The sequence below is a fragment of the Hyposmocoma kahamanoa genome, unplaced genomic scaffold (assembly GCF_003589595.1).
Source record: "Hyposmocoma kahamanoa isolate Upper Pololo Valley unplaced genomic scaffold, ASM358959v1 99879, whole genome shotgun sequence".
Taxonomy (NCBI): Eukaryota; Metazoa; Arthropoda; class Insecta; order Lepidoptera; family Cosmopterigidae; genus Hyposmocoma; species Hyposmocoma kahamanoa.
Genome location: NW_020656077.1, coordinates 522,581 through 536,461, shown reverse-complemented (window position 1 = coordinate 536,461; position 13,881 = coordinate 522,581). Strand labels below are relative to the sequence as shown.

General features: G+C 34.0%; 1 protein-coding gene across 2 annotated transcripts in view; it reads right to left on the bottom strand.

Annotated features, from left to right (window-relative positions):
- Positions 1 to 12,348, bottom strand: part of LOC113239343 (stAR-related lipid transfer protein 13) — a 217,324-nt gene extending 204,976 nt beyond the window's left edge. For both annotated transcript variants that reach the window (XM_026476291.1, XM_026476292.1), the window contains exon 1: positions 11,818 to 12,348. In XM_026476291.1, coding sequence (XP_026332076.1) covers positions 11,818 to 11,902 — 85 coding nt within the window. In that variant the 5' untranslated portion in view covers positions 11,903 to 12,348. The remainder of the gene's footprint in view (positions 1 to 11,817) is intronic.
- Positions 12,349 to 13,881: the final 1,533 nt, after the last annotated feature.

Sequence of the window (13,881 nt, the reverse complement as noted above, 5' to 3'; positions counted from 1 at the left end):
CGCACAACATTTTACCACACTTAGACTTATTCCCCGAACGCTATAACTTAGCCCTTTTCAAGGCGAAAGTGATGCACTCACTTTTTTTAATAAAAGAAAAAAATTATGTTTTTCATTCATCGTACACACGTGATAAGGAAAACCTATTGGTATAAGAACATTTCCTTGTTCATCGATTTGAAATTATCATTTGATAAAAAATGTTGTAAACCCCTGTGCGATTACAAACTGAAATAACGTACGAATTTTTTATCACAACCTGTATACGATGATACGTTTACATGATACACTTTGACTTTGCCAATATCGAGAAATGAGTCATTATCGTCAATGTAAAACCACATGTATGCTTCTAAGAAATGTGTGGGGAAAAAACTGCTGTATACTTTAATCTCGCCTAAAACGGAACGACACAGAGCAACATAAATAAAACAGTAAATCTGTCTCCGGCAGTTTTTTATTTACATTTAAATTATAAGCTTCATATCTCCTCGAAGTTTTTTTATCCCACACCATAATCCACCACTCATTAAAAAGAAAAAAGCTATGTCTTTTTGCTACAAAAATAAAAGGATTTACAATATACGGCTTCTTTTACCTTCATCGGTTTTTGCAAATTCATCCAGTCTCAGATGATAATGGACTCTATTTAGCCAAGTGCAGGGGTCTAACGGATTTCAATAGGTAGTTGTCATATCATGATATTTACGAACAATTGAATGTATCATGATTATGTTCGTAATAAGTCACGACGATACAATACTATGCTCAGCAAATGAACAAAATAATACTAGTTCTTATGCCGACATATTAAGACTCATAAACCAAGGTAGTGAACTACATATACAACGAAAATAATTTAAGCCCCAAAGACTTAATCAAAATATAACAGGCTGAATAACCGCCAAGTTCTCTTCGGATTCATTAAAAAAACTGACAGTGGTGACGAAATGAATGTGAAATAGAGGCGCAGCGTTGAGAATTTTTGTTTTATTGAAGATAAACAGTTTTGACATTTTTTTTGTAAATACTATTAATAGTATTTAAGTTTAAGTACACTAAGTTGTGTTTATCTTTAAGTTTTTGTCCGTAAAGGTATACATACACTTTCACTGAAAATATTAGCAAAGTACATGAATTTTACATTTATGTGAATAGTATATATCTATGTATACAGGGCGTCTCATGACTTTGGGACACGGAGGCAAAAGTATTTTAAATATTGTAGATAGGATATTTTGCCTTGAATGCGTTCAAAGAATTTTAAAAGTTGATTACCACATCTGGAAATCGAGCTGAACCGAATGTGAATGTGAAACTGTCAATGTATCTACGGAATTTGTGCGTGTAATTGTGTTTGTGACTTAAGTGCGTATGTAATAACGCACTCAATCCTAGCGGGACTAGGGACTAGAGAAACCCTGTGTCGCGGGTGCCATGGACACACACGTAATTTGTGGTACAAATTACACCCAAGCTCACGAGAAAAATGAATGTAGGCCATACAAATACTTCTTCAGGCCCGGGAATCGAACTTGGGACCTCTGTATGGCAGTCCGGCATTGTAACCGTTCGACCACGGAGGCAGTCAAAGTATGTGTATGGTTGTGTGTGCGCGCGCACATGTGTGTGTGTGTGTGTGTGTGTAAGTGTGTGTGTGTGTGTGTGTGTGTGTGTGTGTGTGTGTGTGTATGCGCCTCTGTGTGTGTTTAAGTAAATTCTATCTGTCTACATGTACACACCTATACTGATAAAAAAAAAATTACATTTTTTAAAGATCTTGTCTGCCGTGTTTGAAAAAAATGAAGAACTTGGCCGTGTTCTTACGAAACTACGTATAGTTAATGCTGATATCTCGATTGACAGTAATTCTTCCTTGTTGCGCTTCTGATTAGCATAATCATCCGACTGGTTTTTGTTATGGAAAACACTGTGACACTAATTCGTACACAATGAAGATCGTGATAATGATTTCGAGGGATTACGCATAAGTCTTTGTTCTTTAACACGTGTGATTAGGAGCACAGTACATTTAGGTCCATTATCTCACAAAGCAAAACGGAGAAGGACTGTGTTTCATCCAACAGTGCCTCGTTTTGATATTTTCACTTGGTTGACCAAAGTAAAAAAATACCATTTGTTTGACGACTTCGCTCCATAGCGATACCTACGAAGTACATAATTTATACACACTAAAAGTGTCTAGGGATCAATGTTTTTTTTGTTAAATATTTGATTACCGTATTTAAGTTAAAACTTAATCCCTAGACACTTTTCATGTGTATAGATATAAAGAGTACAAGTCGAATACCAATGTTCCGCATGTCCGATGACTGGCGATAATAATCATAGCCGAAATTTAACCGGATAACCTGTTATCCTAGGATAAACGTTTGCCCGGAGACACATGCGCTATAACGTTCAACATAATGTTCTAACCCTTAGAGTTCAGTCAGTTCCGAATCCGTGAAATCACAGTCCAAATGTCACAGGGATCATTTTATCTATAGGTATAAAAAACGATATTTGTATTTTCTCGGATTCGGATTGTCGGATCCTTAGTGGGTCCGAGTTTTCTAGATCTCGGCTTCAAACCGAAAGCGAATCGGATGCAGAGCACAAATGCGCTTAGAGTGTGAGCTTTAACAGTGGCGTTTAACAGTTATACTCGAATTTAGAATATAAACAACGACAAGCAAGTTTTCAACATAAACTCTTTTTTTACATCAATAAAGCGCTTAAAAAATATTAAAGTATGTTAATAATGTTTATAAAAATATTTATTTAAACCCCTTGGCACAATAGAAATACAAATGGCGGACTTAATGCCATAAGGCATTATCTAATAGTCAACCTTTGGGCCGAACAGAAAAATAATAGTAGGTTGGTGCTATACTTAAAATGAGAATAATAAACTACCATAAGTCAAAATTTGGTAGTCGACTTATATGTAATAAGTAATTTTAATAAATAATATATACATACAAGTCATATATAAAACAAATTAAGTATCATCTGATCAAAATAAAAATATTTATTTGCAAACAGTTTTATCTTGAATCTATGAAAAAGCATTTAATGTCTTATCGTAGATTTAATCGGTTCAGTTTCAATTTGAACTTTTAGAGATATTATCAACAAAATAACAATCGTGTTCTTATTTTGCACTTGGGTGGTCCTGATTGAGTATAGCCAAAAGAGTACAGAACGCAGCCGCTAAAAAAGTTTAACACATGAGATATTTACAGAAAAAGCAGTTTCCAATTTAGCTTTCCCGTTAAATGAAAGTAAAGTGACAATTACGCTAAAACCGCAAAGTACAATTGCATGACATACAAATGTGATTATAAAATTCACAAAAAATGCAAATTTAATTCAAGATACATGTGTTTTCTTATTTACGTACCTTCATCCTTGTCTGCTCCTAACATTTTTGTCATATTTTTAAAATATCTTGTCATCGGTTCACATCACACAACGCGATTTACAAGTGTTTTACTCTAACTTTTCCGACAAAGTGAGAGTCATTGATTTTTCTACCCGTACGTATGCAATCGCATTTTGTCCTACTTTATTCTAGTTTGCTCCTGTTTGCCGATACCCTATTCATAACAATCCGTGTTCTGCATATCCTCTGACCTAAATTCGATTCGATCGATTCTAAAATCGATTTGTACCTGGGAATAATTTTTGTTGAACTTATTTGCGTTAGCTTTGGAAACTTGGCGTGTATGTTACGTATGCGCTATTTTAATTGCCAATTACGGAAGCGAAGCATAATAATTTATTTTGAGGAAATTCTCACTTTCTAATGCACGTTGGTAAACAAATTGTTCTTTCTCTATGACGCCAGCTTACTGGAGTGACCACGCTTTCGTAAAGCAAATAATGGCTGCCTAATGGACAAACGTGTTTGCATATTACAAGGGAGAGTAGACGAAAATAGTGAAATTCTTTTTCTTGAACGTGTGAAAATCATTCTCTTGTTTAGAGAGTCTACAAGTCAATCACCAGTACAGTACATTATAAGTACATTACAATCTAGCCAAATACAAGACTAATTAGCGACTTTCACTTAATCATAAATAAACAAAGTAAACTACGAATTCACCCACTGGCAATTTTCTTACCTTGTAATCTTTTTTTTCAGTGTCACTGGCCCTATTTAATTTAATCATATACTAACACTACACTAGTCCAAATGGTTTTATTCGTTTTAAATGACTTAATATATCTGTGTGGTCAAAGAGCTGAATGGCCTCAAAGAAAGAAGATACCAACTTTATTATTAACACAAGTTGAGTTACTTACAATTGTATTGTATCATACAACACACAAGTATTTTATGCTGCTAAAATAATAAATTCATAAAAGCAAAAAATCCAGAAACCCGTTCCAAGAATGCGGATTGTCGACCTTTGACAAAGCCGACCAAAAAATTAAGCAAATAAATGTAAGAACGTTATTAATTCGGCATTGACTGCTATTATAATAGCAATATAAAATAAGTAACACAAAATACAAAATGTTAGGCACCAAAAATTAAAAAGTACCAGCGATATATCGCATACTTTATAAAGTCTGTGACGGTGAAGCTATAAAAGCTATACGTACACGGTCAAGGGCACGTGAGTCTTGACACTTAATAAGAACAGTCCCAAATTCCAGAGTGTCAAGCTTGATGTTCTTTTGACGGTTGGAACAGGAAAAAAACATCCGCTAAATTCTCAAAATTCTTCTGAAATAAATGATATGGGAAATTCTGCAGTTTGCCAAGTCAGTATTGCCAAGGCAGAGTAGTTTTGCACATACACTTTTTGGCATAGTTTGCAAATATCGATTATCGAACTCCGGTTTGTCTATTTCCAGTCTGTTTTTTAATTTGTGCTCTATATTGTGCGAGTATTTTGGTCATTTGCTATTATTTCTAATGATAATCATTTTGTGAATAAATGCTAAAATTTAACGTTATTTTGATTTTAACCCCCATTAATTTAGTAGTGTTGACACTGCGCGCTATAAACTGGGCATGATAACTCTTTGCGAAATTTGGCTAGTTACAATGTGCAAAGTCGATGCTGTGGATTTAGATTTTTGCTTTACATTAAATTTTTTGCATTAATAATTAAAGACCGAGTCAGCAAATCGTCCGAATTTCTTTGTGTATGTTACAGACATTTGCATTGGGTTTAAAATGGTTGTTTTCTCCGTCAATGCACCTGAGTGGACCGGAGTCACGAGCAAGAACAATTGTTTCGTTTGTCCATGGATAGGGATATTGACGTCCAAATTCCAGTAGTAGAGAGGCACTTTAAGAAGAAGAAGCACCTGTTTATACCCAATACAAATATTTGTAACAAGCACGAAAAGAAATTCGTAAGAATTGCTGACTTGGTCTGTGGCTTAGTCGGTTACGAACGGTGGCCTTAGCAAAAGCTAAAAGATAGCAAAAGATATTCGTTCGGGTGAGATCGAAGGAATTTTTCTTTCTGCTCAACCTTTATACAACAATAATAACAAACTAGTGGAGTATTTTCACAATAAATATATGAAAATGGAAATCATGGTAATACAACATCATCATCCCGTCACTTGATATCAAAAAAAAAACCATAATATTCTTCAATAGATAAATAAATGATTAGGAAATGAAACTGTTTTTCCGGATTTAAATCGCGTATATTTGGTTTTCCAATCAAAATCGACCTTTCGGGCCGTTTAAACGGCCCGAAACGTCGGTTTGTTTGAACAAACAAATGTATGCGATTTAAATCCGGAAAAATCGTTTCATTTCCTATGTGTAACAATCGCGAAAACCTAGGAACTCGATATAAATAATGATTAATTAATTTTTAAGTATAACTTTTCCATTCCTTCGAAAAACAATTATAAGATTCTCTCATAAAAAAAATTACAATTTGTCTGAATTTTTAAACGATAAAAGTGATTGATACATGGTCATAGAAATAAACTTAGTTAAATTGTTTGTTTTTACTACTAATTACAAATGGGATAATATTATTTGATCCTCTATTTTCATATAGGTCAAATCTTGGTTGCGCCCCCAGAAGCGAATTTGTTTGCATTTCCGAACCTGGTTTCAGGTTTTTTAATGCTCATTTGGCTTAGTTTTGAGCTCAACTTGAAACCATCAAAGCTAATCAAATCAAATATTAGCTCAGAACAGACTAATACATTGATTTAATTTATTTTATGCCTCAGAGAAAACGGATCAATATTTAAAAAAGATGATCGTTAAATTTATTTACCTGCTGCTTTATAAATAAATAAATAAAATTTAAAATGATCTTTTAAATAAATGCCATTACAAATTCCTATCTAATAAAAATTAAAATAAGACATAAATATATTACTTTTAATTATGTCTAATAATAATAAATATAGAAATAATAATACAATATCTATGTCAATTGATTACGTCTAAATAATAAGGTTAATTTGCTACGCCCTTACGTGTATGTTATCTACTATAATTTTATGCCCATTAACCTGTACTGCACATGTGAAATGCATGAATATGAATATGACAACCACAAAAAACTCAAATAATATCCAATTATAGAATTAATTTAATGAATACAAAGATTTATTAAGTTACATTAATTTAAAAATAACATGTGACTGGACAAACGTAAAGTCTGTGAAATAACAACAAATGTGATATAATAAAATAAAATGCTAGTCTGAAAATAGAAATATCATCTTTGTGGCATTATAAGTCTATTAAAGCCATGTAGAGATATTACCAAAGTAAACAATCGTTATGCCATAAACGTAGGAGACTTAGGCCAGGACCCTTTGACCAAAGCGGTTTATTATTTTTGATTAAATACTGTATCGATAGCGTACCTACATATTTCTGCTCCGTTAATTTTCTACTTAAATGAACTTGAATAGACGCAGAAATGTATAGAGTTTTAGTAGGTTTGTTTGGAATTTACCTATTTGGAGACCTACCTGTGATTTCTACTTCACCATACGTTTACTTGAACAGTGTAGAACTACACTTTCTTTCTTTGTCTTTGTCTCTATCTTTTGTCTTTGTTAAAGTCTAAACTTAAGTTTTTAAACTAGAGCCTTATTTGTCCAATTACGTCATAAAAATTTACACACTATACTCTATACGGTTCAAAAATTTTTATTTAGAACAAAAGAATAAATTAGGAGTCTGTAAAATAGACTAGATAATTGCATTGATAAAACTAAAGTTTTGCAAACAAAGGAACAAGTAATATGAAAATACAAAAAAGTATCAAAGTGGAAATGAATTAAATAGACTTACAAAGGCGAGATAAAATGAAATGAAATTGCATTACTAAGAGCAGGATATCTCACTTCTCTTATTAGTCTAGGAACTTCCTTTGTCACCTTCTTCCAGTTTATCAGTATTTATATTATGATAATAATATATCTTTATTAACACTTTTGCCCTACAATTAGAGCAGAGCTGCAAAGATACAATTTATAGGTGTGGATATAAAGAAGTACAGAATATAAAAGAAGTAGTACCAAATTTACGAAATTTTGTCTCCTAAACTAGTCAAAAGACTGAATCTTTGAATTAGAAACATAAGAATAGGCATTGACTATATTGGTTTTAAGTACTTTCACAGGGCAGAGTTCAAACGACCTTTAGGTATTTAATTAAGATTATCCTATACGAATTGGCAGGCGAATCCGTAGCATTTTGAAACACGTAGTAAAGGTATCAGATGTAATCCTACTGTGTTCTTAAATTTTGACATGGACCGGAGTATGTTAGGTAACTTTCCAGAAACAGGTTTCCGTTTGGTCGCACACTTATAATTAGCAAACTGAAAATGCTTTTGTAAAATTGTTGGTAGGTCGGGAACTAAAATTTTCCTATTACCTGTTTTATATTTTTGTTTGAATAAATTTCGTCTGTTAATAAATACTGTATGAGAAGAATATTTTGGAGTCCATTTTAAATAACCAAAAGCTCTTGTAGTATCAATTACATTTTAACAAGTGCTGCATGTCTTATCGAATTAAACGCAAGTTCATTGAACTGTTAATAACATATGAACATAACGTGAACAACATAAGTGTATTGAACGGAATAGAATGCCTCCAGAACGTCTATTACTAATTGATTCGAAACGATAGGAGATGATGATTGAGCAAATTAGAACAATTTGAGTAATAAATGAGAAACCAGTAGCATTGAGCGTGAGTCATAGAGTTGTTGGTAGCCGATATGAAGAAAAGTCACCGCTATCTATGTAAGCTGCATCTGCTTACGTGCAACTCCAAGCAGATGCGTCTGTTATCACGCGGTCGCATTCCACCGGCCGGCAGCGAGCTTGATTGATAACCATACTTATGTATCATCAACGCTACAATACACCTTATGTCGCTTGTATGCAAGCCCTAGATGCGACAATGCGATCTCTTGCTCCACTCTCAAAGAAAATGTATTTGAACACGAACGCGTGACATGGAATGGTAGATAAATAGTTACAAATGGTCACTAGCAGTTACTTGAACTTAAAAAAATTACAACAATGATCATTAGCGCAAGAGACCGGCAAGTTAGCGGATATTAATAATAATTTGAGTCCATTACTCTGTCTGTGAATTCGCCTGTAGCTATCCTTAATTACCTAGTCATCCACTGGGTTATTAAGGTCCGCAAAGCTCTGTTGCGAGATTCGCAAGACTTATGACTCTTGAACGTACACTATCCTGTATTTAGTGGGCACTGTTATGAGAACAAGTACTGGGAAAGGAAATTTAATGAATGGGCGAATATGTTAATAAAACTGCAATTTACTGAGTTGTTTCACGGGGGTAATGCGCATTTACGCATAATTATAAATTTCGTTTGAAATAGGCACTCTTGGAATTGAATCTTTTGAGGTATCTGTCTCATTTGTTAGATAATAATTTATAAATGAAGAGACCAGGGAAAGAATTATCAAAGTCATTTAAAACACGTTTTCAGTCACTGCCACCCAGTTCGGTAAACGCTGAGCGTAATTTGCCTCAATCAGAAAAAGGCTAACAGGGTTCAATGTCCTGAAAATTTTGCTTTAATTTTAGACATAGAAATGTTTGCGACTAAATGGTAAAAAAGGCAACAAAGATTTATGAATATTTTTGGTTAAAATGGATTACATAGCGCTCCATACATTTATGTCTGCATTGACTTTATTTAAGGTAGTATATGTGCGTGTCTTTTTCACCAATATTTAAAAGTTTTTCAAATTAAAAATTATTTTTTCCTACAATTCTCCCTAAGTGACTTTGATCATTCTGTCCCTGGACTCTTCAAACTTTATCTCACCGATAGTGTATGACTCTTAAGTTAGTTTGTAATGCTGGAGGCATTTTAACAGTCCGCTTTAGACATACGTAAGTCGTGAGCCAATACGCGATATAGGAAATCTGCGTACTGTTTATATACAATGCTTCTATCGAAAGTCGTCTCTGGCATACGTATCATGATGACATCATCGTGACACTGATGCGATCATTTCAGCTTAGGACGCCACCACAATGACTCGAAAATCTATTTTAATTTGTACTTAATATCTATTGCAAAATAATTAATGAAATATCATAGCCAAACATTCTATTACAGATTCGATAAGTTATTGTTACTTACATACGTAATGTCAATAGCGAAATTGTTCAGTTTATTCGGTACTATATATAAGTTGACGGTCTCAGTTACAACGTTTGTAAAGCAAATATTACGAGTATGTTCAAGTACCGTAACCTACTTGGATTCTAATAACACGTCGCTGATTTCAAAAACACGAGTTTTCTTGCATTGTTTTGTTACTTGTACAAAAAGAACACTTATGTTAACAGGCTTTACTTCGTACTGAATGGAGTTTTATTTAAAAATGCAAGACGGGTCTCGTTGGTGCATTTCTGGTCTAGTCATCATCATTACCATTAGTTTGTTAGATCGGGATCTCTCTCACAGTTGTGTTTAACGTAAGTGTTACATCAACGTAAATACTTACCTAATTTGTTTTTTATATCAAATTTGAAGCATCTACACTAAGTGGTTTTTTTGATAGTATGATAAAAATCTTATCCAAGTTCCAAGTTCTATGTTTCAGACCTACTACTCACTATGATATCGAATGATTCCACTGCATTATTTTCTCATGACTGTGATAAACATTTGATGCTAACTCTCCATTACATATACTCATCGATAGAATAAACTGTGTAATTTAAAACTAAAAACGGTGTGTGTATGGGTCTTTATAAAACAAGCGAATTGTCACGTGGGTGTCATACTGTTACGATTATCAATGGAATTTGGGCGCAAAGCAACAATAGTACTATATTTCTCGGAACACATAGACAAGCGGTTTCGAAAACCAATTTTAAATCAAATCTATATGATAATAACATAAAATTTCTAGTGTGTAATATTTCAAAAGGATGCTGTAATGTACATTTATTTGAACATTGAATTGTCTAAGAAGCTTCCCGGAACAATTGACCCGATTCCGTTTTCAAATACTCCCTTTTGCTGTCTGTACATCAAAGACTTTGTTAAAAAAAGGATTAGCTCACACGTCTCCAAATCAAAGTAATCATAAAGCGCTTAGGTATACTAAAATAGATATACCGGGATGCATGTATATTTATGCAAAAGCGATGATATTCTCATGACAGGTTACGCAGAGTTGTCGAAGATCCCGAGGAATAAACATGAATACATCGACTGACCACCCAGCGGACAATTTGATTAGATGCTCAAATGGGTTACCAATCTATTTAGCATAACTAACAGCAGCAAAATTCCACCGGCACTGAAGTTAGAGTACGCAGACCGATGACAAAAAACTTAGAGATTCCTGTTTCTAAACATGACGTATATCTCTATGTAGTTTTACTTGCGAGAACGGACCTGAACTTTGTCGACTTTTGATTTTATGTTCAACCCAGTAAAGTTCTTATTCCTTAGCTTGTTAATCATAAGGGTTAAAGTAAGTTTGATTGCAAGTTTTAAAGTGTTCGCGTGTTATTCAACAACAATATTGCGTCTTTGTAATGAAGTCCTCAAGTAAGATAAACAGGCGGTCCGCGTACAAGAATCTAGCTCACCTTGAGCATTATTTCCTACTACTTACCGGCGCGCCTCGCATCAAGCCGCTGTCCCGCTACAGCGAGAAGAGTTTTGATTGAAAACGAATTACTCACATTTGCATATTCATTTTGGTAACACGAATTACATCCTTTGCATTGTAAATATTTCACAAGTCTCATTCTAGTCACCATATTTACTTTAAGATTCAGAAATTTAAATTTCGCTTTATAAAAGAAGCCAAGATAAATAAAGCTTATTAGCACAATACTAACACTGCTAATTGCGAGTAACTGCAAATAATAACGCAAAGCAGATAAAATTTACAGAACATCGAAATAGTTTGCACAAATAGTCGGTTGAGTATAACCGGAGTACAATGTAGAGACATGGTCATGCGCTGTAAATGCAACGACCGTATCTTCAATGAACGTACTTATTGTCATCCATGAAGCTAATACAGTCTTACGTTCATTAATTTTATGATTTTGGTCAATATATTGTGTAAGCCTGCGCGATGCAATACAAATTTATGATCTTTTCGTAAGTTTCAATCAAAATAGTTAAAGTTTCTACACTGCGCAATTTAGACATAACTTAGAAAATAGGATTTAACCTTTAACAATGTACACTTAAAGTAGCCAACTGAGGCTAGAGGTATACACAAGTAAAACCAACATATCCTATTGGACAAGCAAAATTTAAATGTTAAGTAAACGTACCGTTTTGCAACGAAAGTGCAAACAACTCGTCGTCTTGCAGCCATCGTAGCTCGCTAATTATAGACATATCAGCGTCGAACGACATTAATGCGGCATGATAACCAGCATAACAACAATCACAACAATTCAAATCAAATGATTACTAGGTTACATGTCAAACACAACACAAATAAATCGATCCATTCGAATATCATCGCAGCACTAACACAGAAACCTGCGAAGCGGAACGTCAAAACATTTTTATGCGACTTGAATTATTCATAAAAAAATCTCGCGCCATAACACAGAAAAACACTTCTGTTGGTGTCCTAAGTTCTTATTACAAAATACTTGAGTGTGTACACTTAGTGCATCGTGCTAAAATCCACACGTAAATCGTTCGTGAACTGTTACGAAATGTCAAATTTTGACAGCTGACGATCGTGAACTCGGGGTGAACGATCGACGTGCGCGCAGGCACAACCACTCGCGTGCAATGCGCGTGGTCGGTTCAACCAAACTGACTGCGTGCGCCGAGGCGACCGCGCTTAGCGGGGGGCCTACCCGTATGACACGTCCTAAAAACTATAGGTACCTTATCGATAACTTCTGTTAAAATTCACAAACTTTACAGCACAAAAATCGCTACCTTGTAGCGCAAATTCTGTATTTGCGCATTTACACGAGTATCGCTATGCTGTGCGCGACAGTGTTTTCGTTCATCAATAACGTTTCCTTGGTTTAGCATTGTGTATCGAAGCAATCTAGCAGTTTATGGCTATTTTAAATTTGCGGCAATACGCAATTATTTCTTGCTACTACAGAAAAAAAAACATTATTAAAGATGACTGTGCAACTTCTTATTACGGGTTACCAAAAATGTAGTTAACTCCATTCCCAAATAATCATGCCCTCAGTAATCTGAGATCATGCCCATTAAAAAAAGGGAAATGATAAAAATCCAAAGACCCAAGAGACCAAGAGTGAGATGTCTCTTTATTTACATAGACATTGTTATCTTTTTTCTAATGACAAATAATAATGTTAGTTATTCATAGTCATCGCCCTAAATTAGCGTGTTGATACGAAAAAACAGTTTCGTCATACAAACTTATTAGATAAACTAATGAGTAAATATTTAAAGATATGTTACTTAATTATTATAGTAAAAATATTCATTTTTTAATTTCAAACCAACCTAACGTTACAAATAAGAGACACTTAAATTTATGAGGAGGCAACAGCTATGTTCAAGGCCATTTTAAGAAAAAGGAATTGGTAATCTAAAAAAATATATCTAATTCTTCTTCTCATTTTTTTAACAATTTTCAAAATGTTAGTGTTATTAATCAAAAAACAAAAAATATTACAAGCTTTCATATTAAGTTTCATTCAATTTTATTTAACATATTATTATTTCACCTGGATCCAGGCAAATACCTTCCTAGAAATTAACGTTAGGCCTACGCCAAGGTAATATCCCTTTAAATATTCTTTGGTTGTCGTTGCTAGTTCATGGCAGCTGATTATGATAACAATAATGTGCCAGTCTACGACACCAATTACCGGGTTCTCAAACAAGGAATTTCCCTGTACCGTAATAACCACGGCAATGAAATTTGCCCCAAGGGTACCCTATTACAATTTAGAAAAATTGATTTTCCAAATTGATCCTACTGGGATACAAACCTGGAACCGTCGACGTCGAGATCGATAGTTTAGTTTCTTATCAATGATATTTCATTACACCAACATTAACAAATTTGCCATATCATATCAAAATTCTTATCTTTATCAAAAGTCTTATCAAGTTCATAGTAAAAAATTCTAAAAAGAAAATACCTTTCTGGGAAGAAGTCTTTAAGAAATTGAAAGTGGTTTAGGGACTATAGCGTCTATCAAAATCAACATCGCCGAAGTCTATTACGCTTTAAAACCATTATAGAGGGTGGAGCAATCGAAACGAGAAATAAAATCGAAGCTTCAGCTCATAATGTGAATATGAAAGCTAACATGACTCTACTATTACATAATGTAACGAAAAGGTTTGCTTTAGTAGGTGATATTACTGATGACAACGCACAA